Genomic DNA, 14,342 nt, shown 5'->3' with positions numbered 1-14,342 from the left:
GGAAGGGTATTTGATGTGCCATTCTAATTGTGTAGAACTTTGTTCTTGGGGGAAGTTTGCATCGATCCCTTCACTCTTCAATCAGGACCAAACTCACTTATTCGTGTCGTTATATCATCCCAATGACTAGTGCCAATGTTAACCCCAAGTTTATGGCTCGGTATATCGCCACGTAGTGACTCTAACAACCTACTAGAGGAGCACGTGATTATGCCCCCCCCCCCCCCACCTTGTCATTGGCCCCTTCAATCAGCTGGTGCAAGTCGACATCTGATTTCAAAGGTCCACCCGTACAGTGTCCACCCGGCTTTAGGTGAGGTGTGAGGAACCTTTTTTATATATACCGAGGGCCAAAGTAGCACTTTCAGATATATATACTGAGGGTCAAAGTAGGACTTTCAGATACATATACTGAGAGCAAAGTAGGACTTTCAGATATACATACTGAAGGCCAAAGTAGGACTTTCAGATATATATACTGAAGGCCAAAGTAGGACTTTCAGATACCTTTGGTGGGCCACACACGAGCACTCACTTTGTTGGTCACATCTATCACTGCAAAGGGCCCCCCCCCCCCCCTGCAGGGACAGAAGTGACTGATCACGCTAAAATTAGAAACACAGTACTACCACCAGGTCAAAAAGCATTGCCCTCTTAGTACCTGATTAGTGCGGCTAAGATTACCAGGGGCTCTAGACTCCCTCCCCCACGCCTGCATTTTCGTCTTCACCTTGGCTGCTGACCTCTAGCTGCCACTTGAAAGCCTGCATCGGAAACGCGCCCTCCTCCGTCCTCCGCAACACGCGTCCCACCATTCGCCGCACGTCCTTCCCGATTGCACCTGCAACGTTTGTCTCCCCACGTTCTATTCAATTGTGATCTTCCGTTGCTTAGCCTGGCAGAGAAGTCCTGGCATCTTCCTCATGCACCCACACTGAAATGCTCGAAGCTTCCTATATAGTACGTAAACATATGAGCAATTTATCCATACCGGATTCTGATGCAGCATTTTTCTTTTGTTATATCAAACAAATTGGGTACGTCGTGTTCAGTACAGCATTTGGGTTATATTAAATGAACGTCGAATTCATTGCATGCGCTGGTAAAGTGAGTGGGGCATCATGCACGTCCGTGAATGCCCTAAAAAAACACTCCGTGCGTTGCATTTGGATCAATCGCAATTGGCGGGGGGGGGGGGGGATTGCACCATTCTTATATCTTTCCATGATAATTCAACATCAATTGCTGAAAGGATGAAAGCTTAAAAAAAAGGCCCGAGTAATATGGCATCGTCGCTGTGCCTCGTGTTTGGCCGTCACAGAAAATGATATCTTGAACTTAGACAGAATCGACACCAATCCCCTGTCCTATTTATTTTAAGCTAAAAGTAGATTCATTGAAAAAGCCATCCCATTTGACCTTGGCGGCGACGAGGGAACGGGGTGGGAGGGGAATGGTTCACGGGTTTTTGCTCCCCTCCTTAACGGGGTATTGTGGTCGTGCTCATTAGATCTGCGCTGTGTTTACAATGTACGAAGGCGGCTTTAATTGGCTCCCTTAGCGCTATCTGGCTACAAAGCGCCAGATGTATGAAGCTGCTTAAGACCCTAAACAAATTTCATCTGTGGGGCTGGGCGTGTCGTGTTGTGTGCCCGCTCGGGTCGCCGAGGCACTGCGTCACATCGTGCGAGAGACACGATAACACTGGTCAAACACTTTTTCTGGCATTCCAACGGGTTTAATGTAATTTTGGGGTGCCGATTCCAAATCTGGTATCAGTTTGTGTCTATCACATCAGGTGTTTGAGATATCAAATATTGCATTTTCAATAAAAACTGCAGAAGAAAAATATTAAATGAATGTGGATATCTACATAAAATGATACTATAAACACACTATCCTAAAAATACAGCACCATATTTTAACACTAAAGCAGTCACTGACTCGCAACAACTTGCAATCATAAGTGACAGAGTTAATTTCGGGTAAAATCAATGAAAATGGGGTATGCCGATAGCATAAAATGAGATGTGATAGAGCAAATCTGAGTTCAGATTTGGAATCAGCACCCTGAAATTAGTCTAAAACAGCTGCAAAAGTCCAGGCCAGAAAAAAATGTGTTTTTTGTTGACCAGTGCAATCATCGCATCGTCCCTTTCGCACAAAAAAATATCGTCGCATCGTGATGATCGTTTGCTAATATTTTCCATTTCCCGCACAAAACGTTAATGAAACATGGCACTGAGTCGTTACAATTGTAAATAAATACCGGTCATCGATTAAATTACCACTTACCAGTAAGGTGTTTTCGAAAGTAATTGACGGAAGGGCAATTATATGACATCATCATCATCATCTTTGGTGTTGGTCGAGTTATGTAATCGATTTTGTACATACACAGACAAGTACCCTCCATGTACATACACAGACAAGGGAAGGTAGGGGAAGACACACGCAACAGGGCCCATGCCGCCCTGGTTATTGCTGCGGGTGTAGTGACCGTAATAGTACCAAAGTGGACGTTAAAGGTTCTCCTGTGTGCCATTCTCAATAGTATGCCATTGTGTGCTGGCACGAAGGTCTAATTTCTACAAATTCGAAAAGAACCCGCAAAATTATGCCCACGTCTCTGATTAGCATGGTTGGCTATGTCCAGTGCGAAAGAAGTTCAACATACATACATACTCAAGTGGAGTAATACACAGCCATCGTTGTACCCTACCGGCAGACTAATTCCCAAAGGTCACTCTTACCTAGTTAGACAAAATAAACTCTTGCAGTGCGAACCTCAACGGTACTCACTAACAGCTCTTGTTCTTGCAGCCAAAATAGAGACTGAATATTGGAGCTGTGTCTTTCTGTGTGTGTGCCTGCATCGGTTTCTGGCAATGATTTTGTTTCTCGTTTTGATATTTCCCAGGATTGATCGTAAACGTGAAAAGGTCGAGAAGAAAATCACCGAGAGCCAAGAGAGGGCCTTCTGGGATGTTCACAGGCCAGTGGTAATATCTGTTTTTTTTTTTTACAACTGCCCTCCTCTGTCTGTGTTGTTTGAAAGCGGTGTTAACACGAAGAGTAAAGTACAAAACGATTGATTTTAGAAAGTGCATTAAGCGCATACTGCAGTCCATCTCTGGGTTAAGGCTTTGTAGTCTCCATGAGTTGACACAACGTAGCATTCCTTGGCTGGATAATTTATAAAGTAAGTACCGCTGTGTGGGAAGTCAAGGACAGTTAGAAAGACTGACCTTCACCATGTGAACGTGGAATTTCCACCACCGGCTCCAATGCTGCCAATTGAGAAGTGCTTCCCCATTTCTCATAAAATAGTTTACATCCCTTTACTCTTTTGAGAAGGGGGCAATTTATCTCGATTAGAGTGCTTGCTAAAGTAAGAGTATAATAGTTTAATTTGCAAACCTTTGTCAATAAATTGCTGGATTAAAGCCTCCCCCCACACAATGCCAGTATGGGAGTTGTTTGACCATACTTCACGGCGCTGGTCAATGTGCGATGGTCAAGGAGAGCCCGAGACCAGTTTATTAATCACTCACCCGTGACGTTAGCCGTGGCCGGGAATCGAACTCAGATGGCCAGGGTTTATAGCGCAGTGGGCTCTCCGCCATACCACTGTGCCGCTGCTTGCTTAAGTATATGGACACATCAATGACAATGAAAAAAAGTTATTTTGTTGTATTCTAGATTTGAAGCTTTCGTGACTGCAAGGATTCATACTCTTAGTTCTTTCGGTAAAGTCACGTAGGTAAAAAATGTCGTGATTTTTTTTGTTTTATTTTTATTTTGTTGTAACAAAATCTTTAACATGCTAACGAGCAATTCATACCAGGATAGTCCTTTAAAAAAATCTTCCCGTCACCGGTCCACCCAGCAGTATCGATAAGTTCACCACAGTCAGTCGGACAGCAGGCCTCATTTGGTGGGGTAAAACGTGGGCACTCCCACCGTTTTCAAGACGTCTGAGCAGCGTGGAAGAGTAGACCAAGGGGCCGTCCATATATTATGTCACGCACCTGGGGGGGGGGGGGGTCAGACATTTGTGACTATGTGTGACGGGGGGGGGGGGGGTTTGAGAAATGTGACGTCACGTCAAAATGCGCAACTTTAAATTAATATAGACAACACGTTCTACTTAATTAAATAGACGTTTTAATAAATGTGTTCTCCTACAGCATCAGAGAGCGCCACATTAAACACGCACTACAATGACAATAGTTTAAAGCGATTTGAAGCATGTTTTATTTTGGGGGGGGGGGGCAGAGCTTTGTGACGTCACATTGAGGGGGGGGTCTGACTTTTTGTGACGCCGTGTGACGAAGGGGGGGGGGGGTCAAAAATCGTCCAAAATCGCGTGACGTCATTTATGGACGGCCCCCAAATTGCCCTCCAGAGGGGCTCCCGAGTGGAGGCTCTTCCGCCAGCGGTGGCGTGAGTGAGCAATTGCAGGGTTCCGCAGACGTCAAGGATGCGCGCTGGAAATACGTGGAATGGATTTCTCCTGTCACGGGGAATGTAGTTGCTGTGCGTTTTTCAGTCTCGTGAGAGATTGGCGCCGTGGTTGTGCGATTAACTTAATAAAAAAAATCTATCGAAAAATCCTAATCATACTTGGTTCATCAATCACAGTGACTCATCCAGGCGTCCACAGCATTTAGCTCTGGCTGACGATGATCTGTATCTGGCCACGAGGTGTGGCTATCGAGTGCATGGCACGTGGTTGGAAGGTTGCGAGAGTGCAAATCCTGGTCGAGGGTCGGCTAAGGTCATCGTCCACATTCGGTTGATAAAAATAACAAGCGCTCAGCGAGGAAGTCAAATAGCTCGGCCATATAAATGTTGAATTTTCATCACTGCCTCAAGGCTCTAAACAGGCATTGATCGCTGTTAGTCGATTCAAGAATGGATTACTTTTCATCTCTTTGTTTTTACCGTCTTGTTTGTATTGTGTGTACAGTTTGATCACTTTATTAACCTACTACCACTACTGATTATTACGATATTATCAGGAAGAAAAAAAACATTCACAACAGGTATATTTTAGAACTGTGGGTCACTGTAAGTTGCCTACGTCTCACCAGACCAATGTATAAATGGCAAAAGCTCCGAAAGACAACTGAGACTACTTGTTGAAGAGCCCAAGAGTAGTGCAATTCACATCTCAAGCACCCCAGAATGGCTTCCTTGCTTCTTTAATTGATCTATGTATCCTCTATAATGCATGCATTGTGTTCAGTCTACTCAGCCAGCATTTGCTCCAGAATCCCCAGTGTTTGATTACAGTGAAGCGAGTCTCTTTTAAATTAACCGTGTTGCAAAAAAAAAATGTATTATCAGTTCCCTTCACCCACCATAATTGTGTTGTAAAATAACTGGATCACACTTCAGAGGTGGCTAAACATAGCAGAGAGGAAGCCAAGAGCAATTCAAAGTTGTGCCGAGTTAATCAATCACCGTTGAGGTTTAATGGTAGAGGAATATTTCGTAAAAACGCGACTTGCTCATGCGGTTTGTTGGCCTCTAAGTATCCCCTTATTGAGGTGGCTGGGGTGATTTAAGGCGTTGGAGCACTGGGCTGGCACCACTGACACCCTGGGCTTCAATGAGTAATGAGTTGATGGTCTCAGCCCCTGGTCGCCAAAGTACCTGCCCAAATTAAACATCGTTCCACACTTCATTTAGATGTACCATTCCAGCTCTGAGAATTCAAATATTGCTTGGGTTGTCATGCCACAAACATTACTTCCTGTATGCAGAGCGGGTGGGTGAGTGCTGCCCTCTACTGTGCGGACCAGAGATCACTGGAGGGGATTTTAAGCCGTAGCTGAGATGCCTCAAAGCACACGGTGGCACGCGGTGGCACGGTGGGGCGCGGTGGCACGCGGTGGCACGGTGCATGGTGGCACGATACGTGGTGGCACGTGGTAGCATGGTACGCGATGGCAGGCGGTGGCACGGTGCGTGGTGGCACGGTGGCACGCGGTGGCACGGTGGCACGCGGTGGCACGATGCGTGGTGGCACGGTGGCACGCGGTGGCACGGTGGCACGCGGTGGCACGGTGCGTGGTGGCACGGTGGCACGCGGTGGCACGGTGCGTGGTGGCACGGTGGCACGCGGTGGCACGGTGGCACGCGGTGGCACGGCATGCGGTGGCACGGTGGCACGCGGTGGCACGGTGCGTGGTGGCACGGTGGCACGCGGTGGCACGGTACGTGGTGGCACGGTGGCACGGTGGCACGCGGTGGCACGGTGGCACGCGGTGGCACGGTGGCACGCGGTGGCACGGTGGCACGCGGTGGCACGGTGGCACGCGGTGGCACGGTGGCACGCGGTGGTACAATACGTGGTGGCACGTGGTTGCATGGTACGCGATGGCACGCGGTGGCACGGCACGACCGGACTTGTGGGCGAGCACCTCCCAGGGAAGTGCATCTGCGTTCCGGAGCTGTGCACGCGCGCACGCGGTCAAGCTGACAGACAAATGTAGCCATTTGCACGGCCCGTTTATTACGCCATATCTCATTATTGGATCGGAGGAGACAGCAGCAGCATCATTACCTCGACTCGCTCTTCTCTGGTTACGCTGTTGTGTGTTGCATGAGTGGCCAAATTCAATTAGAGCCGGCACTGAACATACATCCACCACCGTGTTTATTCATTGCACGCAGTTTATCACTTTTTCTAAAACCAAATATTTTTGTTCTGTATTGTTCACATATGCAATAGATTTTAATAAGTGTCGTGCTTTCCCCAGCTAAATTTCTATTCCAATCGCGCTATTCTGCAGTGTCGTGTAATGAGACGAAGCAAGCGTCCACTTGGACTCCTCGTAGAATGAGTGCCCGTCCTCTTGCGTGAGAGAATGGTCCGTGGAAGGGGATGTCAGAACTACTCCTGAAGATCCTTTCAAACGACCTCGCATTTACAGCCATGGGAAGCTTCACTTTCCTGCCACACAAATCGCTGTGTTGTATTTGGAAATGCTAATCATAATTGGGTTCCTGGTGCAGTCGTCTGCGATCAGGTTGGGACCTTCAACTGACTGTACCTGAGAACCTGGTTTAACCACAGGTGGCTGAAACGCAGATTCGAGCCCAGGATCTTAGCGGCGTCGGATTAGTGCTCCGACCCATAGCATTAAGGTGGTCATGACTTCTGCATTAATTAAAATGTCTGCTTTGCTGTGCAAATGGGATTGTCGATAGGTATTTATTTTTTCTGGAAATGGTTCAGTAGTCTAACAATCAGGGCACGTACCTTTCTATTCGAGATTTGTCATTGCAATTCAACCTCGGCCCTATATTATGTAGCGGTGAAGGCAAACCCCCGTGATATGTTTGCAATTCCAGGAGGGCCCTCTGTGAGTAGTCGAACGATGATTCTTGTTCGAGTCTAGCCGAGGGTTCATTGTATAACGATGCAAAATACATTTTAATGTACCCAGCTATATTTTTAAGACATCAAGGCCATGATACAAGTTTAACGTAGCCCTACCATGTAGATAGAGCCTGTTTTGTGAATCCACTGCCGGATGAGGTCTTCCCCACGCCTTGCGGGCCACGAGGCATATTTGACCGTACTTTACCAAGCTAAATTTCGATTTAAAGCTTTCGTGACTGCAGAGATTCATCTTCTTGGTTCTTTCGGTAAAGTCACGTAGAAGGGAAATAATAAAATAATAAAAATAAAACATAATAAAATAAGACAGCGTCTCCCCGACAGACCTGGTCTTCACCTGAGGACGGCTGCTTGCGTTGTGGCCGAAACGTCGTGATAATTATTTTAATTTTTTAATTTTTTTAATTTTATTATTTCCCTTCTACGTGACTTTACCGAAAGAACCAAGAAGATTTACCAAGCTAGTCAGGGGGGATTGGAACAGGTTGGTGGAGTTCAGAAGTAAAATGGGTTTCTCTGCACTGCCCTCTACTGCCCAGAATGCCTATGGCACCTGACTTTACGCACTGCGGTCGCCCAATCAGGCACTGAGGCTCAAATCCTGTTTAACTTTCGAGATCTGACGTGATCGCCCCCATTCTTGGTAACTTGGGTCATTGACTCAATATGTCGCTAATAATCGCTGTAGTTTCATATTTTCTGGCAAACGTATTAATTCAAGTGTTTTATTTTAAGTTACGAGGGAATTCGCCGCTGGTTGGGTTTCTTTTATACATTGATATTTTACAGCGAATGTCAAACACCATTGAAAAACACAATGTAAATACTGTAAACACATTTCAGAAGAGTTTATGTGGGAAGAAATTAGATTCAAGTTGTTACAATGTTTTAAATTAGGGACGTGTGCCGGAGATATTCGATAACACACAGAATCGACTTGATAAAAAGTGCACTTTCATTGAGAGTAGCCAGATTCAGTGGATGATAAGTACAACAATAATTCTAACAACAACCTCGATAGTGCCGTCACATGGCAAGCCATCACAAGGGTCCTGAACAAACGACAAACACTTTCAGTGTTAGGCATTCGTCCGTTGCAGTGAGAATGAGATGTAATATCGCTTATGGCTCATGGCGAGATGAGGAGGTGCGAGTCTTGGAATGACGCCAGATTATTAAGGTTATTTGGCTGCTATAAAGTTTCACGTGATAAGCCACTTGGCTGAGATATCATTTGTGGCTAGGTTGCGTCTGAAAAAGAGGCCTATTGCTCTGTGGGCTTTACCTGGTAAAATAAAAAAAATTGTTTAGTTTGCTTTGTATTTTTTTGTAATTTGCTTACATTTCCTATACTTTGCACTCCTATTGTTGACCCAGTTCCCCTACTGGACATCTGTGAAAAGGAGCTTTATAGCTCATCGGATTCTTCCAGTACAAATAAATCATTCCGATTCGAATTTTGCCCCAGCGACTCGGACGTCCAGTGGCAAGGATCGTGCCAGGCGTGTGGGCCGGGACAAGCGGCTGCGCAGTTGCCGAACATCGATTTTATTTTTGGAACACGGATGACAAAGGGGATGGGGATGCAGTGGAATAAAATGTTATCAAATGTTATCACAAAGGGAATTGTTAAGTGTGCCGATGAAGCTTGCATGGGTGTATGTTGGGTATATATATGTGCAGGTTTGTACGGGACAACCCTCAAATGTGACCTCCTTTGCCAGTACCAAAATATACTAATAGTATCTGGTGTAGACCAATCAGTTTCAAAGACAATGCATAAATTATCAGAGTATTGTTTTTTGTTTGCATTTGACTGCAAGTATTGTGGTTAATGTAAGCATGATTCTTTGCAAAAGGTGTCAGTTTTGTTGCCAGAAAAAAAAGGGGAAAACCCTATTAGTAAACCCTCAAATGATATATTATTCTGGTAAGAAATTATTCTGGTGAGAATTAGTTATGCGTACTGATTGTGTAAGGTTTATGCAGAACCTAATTGATGTCTGCCATCTTTGCCGTCACTTTTGTAAATAATATGCACATGTACACGGCTGTATGCTGGTTCAATGAAATGTATTATTTAGATTTTTCTGTCTCGGAATATGATTAAATATGCTCAATGTTCTGCAACATCTTTGGCTATACATGGCAGCAAGACATTATTATCACCAAGAGCGTGCCATTGTGTATGCTCTTTGTGTGATTGTTTTTTGTGTTGCATGGAGTTTTTTCATTTCCACAAAGTTTCTTGTAGGACACTCACCCAAGTTAAACATTCAAATGCTGAGTTCAATTTCTTTCTCCGGGCTGATGTTGCTGCAAGACGTTATCACTTGGCATGGTGGCAATTTTATATAAATAAACTTACTCTATTTAAAAAGGGATGATAATATACCTTTATTACCACTGCGTTACAGCCCTTTGTCTATCATTGCAGCCGCATGAAGGCCACCCCATGTTCTATTAGTCAAGTTATTTGTTGATGTTGCATTGGCAACATCAATAATACTGTGGCCTTAAAAAATATATATATATAATTGTCGATGTGTTTGGCAACATGCTATGAGGAAGGGCCATTGCCCGAAACTTTGCCAAACATACATAGTTTATATCGATGGATATGTTGAGTTTGTTTGGTGTTTGACAAGATGCTTTTTGGCCGTAATTCGCCACGCTGGACAGTGCGGGTTGATGTAGGGCAGGGGGTGGCCAACCTGTAACAGACCAAGATGTCCCCTTGAGTTCTACATTGACAGTTTTCGGCACAGCACGGGAGACATTCATTATTAATGATCGCTTTGCTACTACTGCGATAGTGTATTCTACTTCTTGATTCTTTCGGTAAAGTCACGTAGAAGGGAAATAATAAAAATAAAACATAATAAAATAATTCTCACGACGTTTCGGCCACAACGCAAGCAGCCGTCCTCAGGTGAAGAACAGGTCTGTCGGAAAGACAGCGTCTGAATGAACACCACCAGGCTTAGCAGCGTATATTTAAGCTGGGTTGGAGGGGGAAGAGCGCCTTGACAAAATAATTTGCATATCAAGAGGAATTTAGCATATTTATGGGAAATGCAGATATGGGATTAGTCACTACTTGTGAAATGCGTAGGAGGTGGACGGGGGGTTTCAAAGTCATATTATGCCCGTGCATTATGCAGGATGCCCCCTTCGATAGAGCTGCACGTGGTGGATTTAAGAGCCACGTGCGGCTTGGGAGACGCCGGCTGGCCACTGCTGGTGTAGGGAGAGCGCGGCACCGTTTATTATATCACTTGCCACTGATGTTAGCCGTGCCTGGGAATCGTACTCAGCTAGCCGGGCTCACAGCGCAGTGCGCTAACCACTCTGCCACCGATCCACCACCGCTGCTGCATTATTCTACACGGTTCGTGTTTGCCTCCAACTGACAAATGCTAAGACGTTGTACAGGCGTGTAAGGGTCCACCGATGCATTGATTAAAGTCGATCCTTAAGCTCACGATGCACGTGTAGGATCGCCCGTGATATTTTTTTGCTAATGGTATGCAAAACGGTACGATCATGTTATACTTAACAAAGCTGTACAAATGAGAACAGGAAAAAAAGAGAGACGCAAATTAAAACCAGACTGTTAGAGAGGACACAGGGGGGAATTTATTCTCGTGTAGATCGGTGCTCGTGAATCATTGCACAAGGCATGGAATCGCTGTGGGTGGGGAGCGAATTGGAAGGTGAAACGTGACATCTAATATTTTGTCAGTGCAAAGAACCGTGAGGTATGGCTAATGGTGTTTTCCTTTATTCGATGTAATCACCGATTGCTTCACTGCATCCTGCTGACTTGACGAAACCTAATTTTCAAGTCGCATCGCTGAGAGCATCTTTTTAAACGTTCTGCTTTAGAGTCGCGACTGCTGTGCATTGCGAATCATACAGCGTCGCCATCCATTCATTTCAGCTCGTTGTTGCAACAATGAGCTGTATCTCTTTGCAGTGCGCTGGGCTGTAACACCCTTCACGTTGGCTCGAGAGAGAGAGAATTGTAGCGGGCAACGTTCCTTGCTGAATATATATTAAGCCCAGCTCATTGGGTTTCGACACTTCTACAAAGCGTAACGATGGAGTGTTAAGATGCCATTGGTTTTTTTATGCAGCCAGAGTTTTACGAGCGTTATGTCGTTGTAGATTCACCCAAGTCTCTTTAGATTTAATAACGAAAGAATGCAGTTTCGAGTAAAGCAACAGGGCAAACATCGAGTCTACAGCAAGACCAGCAAACAACTTTTCCAAACAGACAAAGAAGCCAGTGCGGTCTGAGGTCAGAGGTCATGCCCATCTCCCATGACACCTGTCAGTCACATGGCTCTGCAGCCTTCTTTGACAACCTATTGGAGACTAAAATGCACACTGCATCTTCTTGTCCACGATGTCTGGCCAGCTTGGGAGAGTCTGTCAAACGCCCTCCTCAGGAGAGAGACCCTTCTGCCAGCAACTCAGAGGCCCTTCTGCAGGCAGTGTTGAGAGCAAGCAATTGCGGGGTTGGACCTTTAACTTTTAAGTGTTGATGGGGAGCACTATGGGTAATAAGTAAACATTATTTTCTCTCTCTCTCTCCACATACAAGAAATACAATGTTTTAGCGCCAATGGTCGACTGGCCTTCTGGCCTTACGCGAGCCAGCCCTAGTGTCAGCACATCAGAGGACGCAGCGCTGTCTTCACCATACGGGACCGTGGGGATTGTTTGACCATACTTCACCACGCTGGTTGGTGCGGGTTGCTAAAGGTGGCAGTGGAGGCATGGATGTGAAAGTCTTGTATAGTTCAATGGAGTTCTGTACTGCCCTTTGCTGTACACATCCTAGCCCTACAACAGCAGCCTATAGCAACATGTTCGTGCGTGGTAGTCAACCAGGCTGGAAATCCTGCCGCGCTTGTGAAATCTAACCAGACGGGGTCCATCCCGGATGATGCCGTCACCACAGGCACATGCTCAAAACAATGTCCTCCCATGTTTATGTAAAAGCACCCAGTGAACGAGGCGGGAAACGAACTTTCGCCGTGTACTGTAACTGCAAACTTTCCGACAGGCGACTGGCAAGGTCGGTAAAGGCCAAACGCCCAATTTGCGATAATTGCTCTACCAAGGTGGGGTGGGGGGAGAGGGAAAGACACATTCAGAAAAATTGATGTGACCCATCACTCGGTCTGTCCGTGCAATCACAGGGTGAGCAGCGCTCTGCAAAGTGCTCGTGTAAAGAGCCATCGTTTTCACGACGCCTTTTCTCAAACGTTTCAAGGTGCCTCATCGACCTTGCAGAGCTTTGGAACATTTGTTGCAGGGTGAGCTTTTTCCATCGCACCTACGAAATGTGGATTGATGTCCGTAAGCGATTGCCAGCGGCCCCAGAGGTGATGATGGCTCATCGGGGGGCCCTAAACAGAAAATATTTTTGGGGTGCTCCCCTCCCTACCCCTTTCAATTTATAAACTCGTACACGTGGGTATTGTGAGGGTCTCACAGGTCTACCCTGTGCTTGCTCGTCCACCGTGAACTTGCCAGCCGATGTCATCAAGAAAGTCGACTGAACGCTCGAAAATGCCCTCCCGGTCTGAAAAGCATGGAAGCACAAACATGTCTACCAGAGGTCAGAGGTCGCAAACGGGTTTTGATTCCTTACCCGTACCCGGCCGCACCAGGGTCGCAAACGGGTACACGTACCCGTACCCTACCCGGTACGGGTACCCGATTGCGACCTCTGGGATGAAGCCATGTTGCAGACGCGGGTGGGTTGATTCTAAGAACTTGAATTGTGAGAAGAGACAAGACGTTGGGAAATGAGTTACAAACGGTGACTCACTAGTGACTCACGGCCTACTCTTTCCCGTACCCGGCCGCACCAGGGTCGCAAACGGGTACTCGTACCCGGCCGGGTTTCGGGTAGGGTACGGGTATTGGGTACCCGATTGCGACCTCTGCCAGAGGTCCTTTCCGGGGCCAACGAACTAACCATGATAGGCGAGCCCAGCATTCCGTATTTTATCACCTCAACGCCCAAGACCTATCCAGAGCGAAATGTGAAGTCTTGTCATAGGAACTTGCATAACGAGATGATGGAAGGGATGTCGTTTTAGAGATATAGATGTTCCGAGATGAGAAAAATTTCGATAAAAATTACTTGTCGAGGTGTGATAATAATGAAAGACGTTGAGACACAGACAAGGTAGAGATGAAACTGTAATTGAGGTGAGATTTCTATTAGGGTTTGAGCTGATAATTTGGATGCACCCCCATATATTGACGTAAATCAAGGGCCCTGTCCTTTTACTTGGTTTACTGATGCATATGGCCACCACCGCTGCTCGCTGCAGCCACACGCCAGCGGCTGCGAGCTGTGCAGGCGTTGCGCAATAATCAACGGAGTGGCCGATTCGAATTGATTGCAATTGGTGGAAGCGCCGTCGTTGTCTTCGTTTCTCCCTTGCCCGTGAGGACTCCCATCTCAAAGGAAACCTCGTCCATTTGCAAATGAAGAGCGCAAGGCAAATCGTCGGCAACGCTCCCCCAATCGAGTCATCATTGATTACGAGGGCAAGTGCTGTTGGTGAGCTCTTAGGAAGCGCCTTTTAAGTGACTTCTTACTAAGACGAGTATGGGGGAGGGGGGGCAGTGGGGAGTGGGAGGGCAACACCAAGTATTGTGGCTGCCTTTGTTGTCCGCAGTGCTATTATTGAATGCACTGCATCAGAAACCTGATTTAAGTCTGAGTCTACCTAGGTGAGGCTCACTCCTGGTTCATATTTCACACGAAACTGATGTTAGATGCTGGCCTGGCAGGGTAAAGCTCACACACACACCACAAACAAAAGACACAGATCCCCCATTAAGCCTTTAACATACTGTTGGCAAAAGTGATGTGTTACTGAACACCGATTAATGCCAG

At 46.3% G+C, this 14,342-nt stretch overlaps 1 protein-coding gene across 1 annotated transcript in view; it reads left to right on the top strand.

The window, feature by feature from the left end:
- LOC144729706 (regulator of G-protein signaling 7-like) overlaps positions 1-14,342 on the top strand; it is a 128,164-nt gene that overhangs the window by 91,057 nt on the left and 22,765 nt on the right. Inside the window, exon 8 of the mRNA XM_078610144.1 lies at positions 2,921-3,002. Within this exon, the coding sequence (XP_078466270.1) occupies positions 2,921-3,002 (82 nt within the window). The remainder of the gene's footprint in view (positions 1-2,920; positions 3,003-14,342) is intronic.

This window comes from Lampetra planeri, chromosome 33, assembly GCF_965212315.1.
Source record: "Lampetra planeri chromosome 33, kcLamPlan1.2.h2, whole genome shotgun sequence".
Lineage (NCBI taxonomy): Eukaryota > Metazoa > Chordata > Hyperoartia > Petromyzontiformes > Petromyzontidae > Lampetra > Lampetra planeri.
The sequence above is the reverse complement of the archived record's forward strand: the minus strand, read 5'-3'. Positions and strand labels throughout refer to the sequence as shown.